Source organism: the organism of the source record quoted next (assembly GCF_019968985.1).
Source record: "MAG: Porospora cf. gigantea B chromosome Unknown PgB_NODE_5066_length_1984_cov_137.51, whole genome shotgun sequence".
Taxonomy (NCBI): Eukaryota; Apicomplexa; class Conoidasida; order Eugregarinorida; family Porosporidae; genus Porospora; species Porospora cf. gigantea B.
Genome location: NW_027179068.1, coordinates 1 through 1,984, shown reverse-complemented (window position 1 = coordinate 1,984; position 1,984 = coordinate 1). Strand labels below are relative to the sequence as shown.

At 49.8% G+C, this 1,984-nt stretch overlaps 2 protein-coding genes across 2 annotated transcripts; both read left to right on the top strand.

The window, feature by feature from the left end:
- Nucleotides 1-149: 149 nt before the first annotated feature.
- Nucleotides 150-482, top strand: KVP17_004402 (uncharacterized protein; the record flags this gene model as incomplete). The annotated part of the gene is made up of 1 exon (XM_068522553.1): nucleotides 150-482. One exon carries the CDS (start codon nucleotides 150-152, stop codon nucleotides 480-482), a length of 333 nt encoding a protein of 110 aa, XP_068373587.1.
- A 466-nt stretch (nucleotides 483-948) lies between these two features.
- Nucleotides 949-1,239, top strand: KVP17_004403 (uncharacterized protein; the record flags this gene model as incomplete). Its single annotated transcript, XM_068522554.1, has 1 exon — nucleotides 949-1,239. One exon carries the CDS (start codon nucleotides 949-951, stop codon nucleotides 1,237-1,239), a length of 291 nt encoding a protein of 96 aa, XP_068373588.1.
- Nucleotides 1,240-1,984: the final 745 nt, after the last annotated feature.

The window sequence follows — 1,984 nt, the reverse complement described above, 5'->3', positions numbered from 1 at the left end:
ACAACGGAAGGCTCTCTGTCAGGGCGAACTATCTGCAGGATCCTAAGGATTACCAGCAGGCTATTGCTGGCGGTCAGCTGTTGAGTGACGTCATTCGCAGCGGCCGCCTTGACCAGCACGCCGAGTTGGATGGCCATAACTCTTGTCCAATGAAGATTTTCTCAGCCCTCAACACTGTGATCGGCGGTCTTGGAGTGGATCTGCCAATCGCAGACGATACCAAGCGAGTAGCAACCTTCCCCCCTGTTCTTCCTAGCAGTGATCCTGACGCATTCGTCAACACCTACATGCAGTCAATTTGGCACTGGGGTGGAAGTGCCGCCCTTGGCTCCGTCGTGGACTCGAATTTCAACGTTCATGGCATCTCGTCGTTGAAGATCGTGGATGCCAGCGTTCTACCCGTAATGACCCGTATGAACCCATTATCCACGCTGACGACATTGGGGTACTACGCTGGAGAGAGGTTTTTGCGGGAAGAGTGATTTTTTAGATTGAGTGTTGAGTGAGCATTGAGAAGATTCTAACGCTTTTAATATCGTCGTAAGGTCTGTTATCTTACGCTTTGGCCTTATGAAGAGTATAAATGTCAATAATAAATTAATGAGCATTAATAAATGTTAATAAATTAATGAGCATTAATAAATGTAGGGCGGCACGGTTGAACGGGATCATGTTTCAGGTTCATTGGAGTGTTTCTTTCCCGACAGAACCACAACTAGCACTAGGTCTAGCCATTCTACGCAGGATCCTACGGACCCCTGCTATCTGAGGAACACCGAGTATTTCGGTTCCACCATTGCTGTCGTCAAGGTCGGCGATGGAGTGGCATGTCACGATGACTGCCGCAACCACCAACACTGCTTGTACTTCTCCTTCGACGCCAGCCTCTCATCGATCAAGTAGCAGCATGAGCTGCTTCCATCGAGTACCGTCACCATCCACCGCTACATGCGAGAGAATGCTGAGGCTATCTCTGGGTCCATGGACTGCTACACCTCAACGAGTACACTACTGCCACAACTACCACCACCACACAGCGGCCCGGCGAAGCGACGAAAGAACGTCAACTATCTTGGCAACGACATTCAGGTGCTATCCGCCATTTCTACATTCGACTGCAGCCTTAAGTGCCGATCCCAAGAGGAATGTCGCTTCTTCACGTACATTCGAGCCAAGAAGCAGTGCTTGAAGAACTCGGATGCCAATCGTATCAACGCCTCAGAATTCGTTCTCCAGTGATTGATACTGCCTCTTCCCTGCAGATTACACTACGACATCCACCCCAGGCTGGATCGTTGGGGCTTAGAACTATTTCCAATGACTTGTGCAGATGATGATTCGTAAACAACAACAATTATTCTTTGATTTTCCGTACATTATTTTCGTACCTTTTGTTTACTATTTGCAACCTATGGCCCAAGTGTCGCCATAAACTGAGACTACATAAGGGAAGACGCCACTTCCGAGCAGCACAAGGGAGACGGTTAATAATTGGGTCTGAAGGTGTTCCAGACTGGTGACTGCCATAAAGGGGAGAGCGTAAGCCGACGGGAAGAGTGGCTGTCAGGTAGCAAAGGGGAGCGGTCATTATTCATAGTCGTGCGAAACGAGGACGAGGGAACGAGAGAGAAGATCGATGTTCCTTGGCATGCATACGAACTCGGGCCAATACGGACGACCCGGCACATACGAGGTAGGAACACGTGTGACCACGAGTCAACCCCACAAGGTCATCATTCCGTCTGGTTAATACGCATACTATCCTTTAATGAGAGGTCTAACGCTATGCTTGGGGGTTGCCGTGAGGGCCTCCATCTTTACCGACACTGTTAGCGTAGACAGACTTCGCCGGTCCTACGACTATATCGTGGTGGGCGGCGGAACAACTGGTTGCCCCTTGGCGAAGACGTTGGCTGATGCAGGCAAGAACGTTCTGCTAATTGAGAGGGGGCAAACCAGAACTAACCATCCTTTGACTCACGAT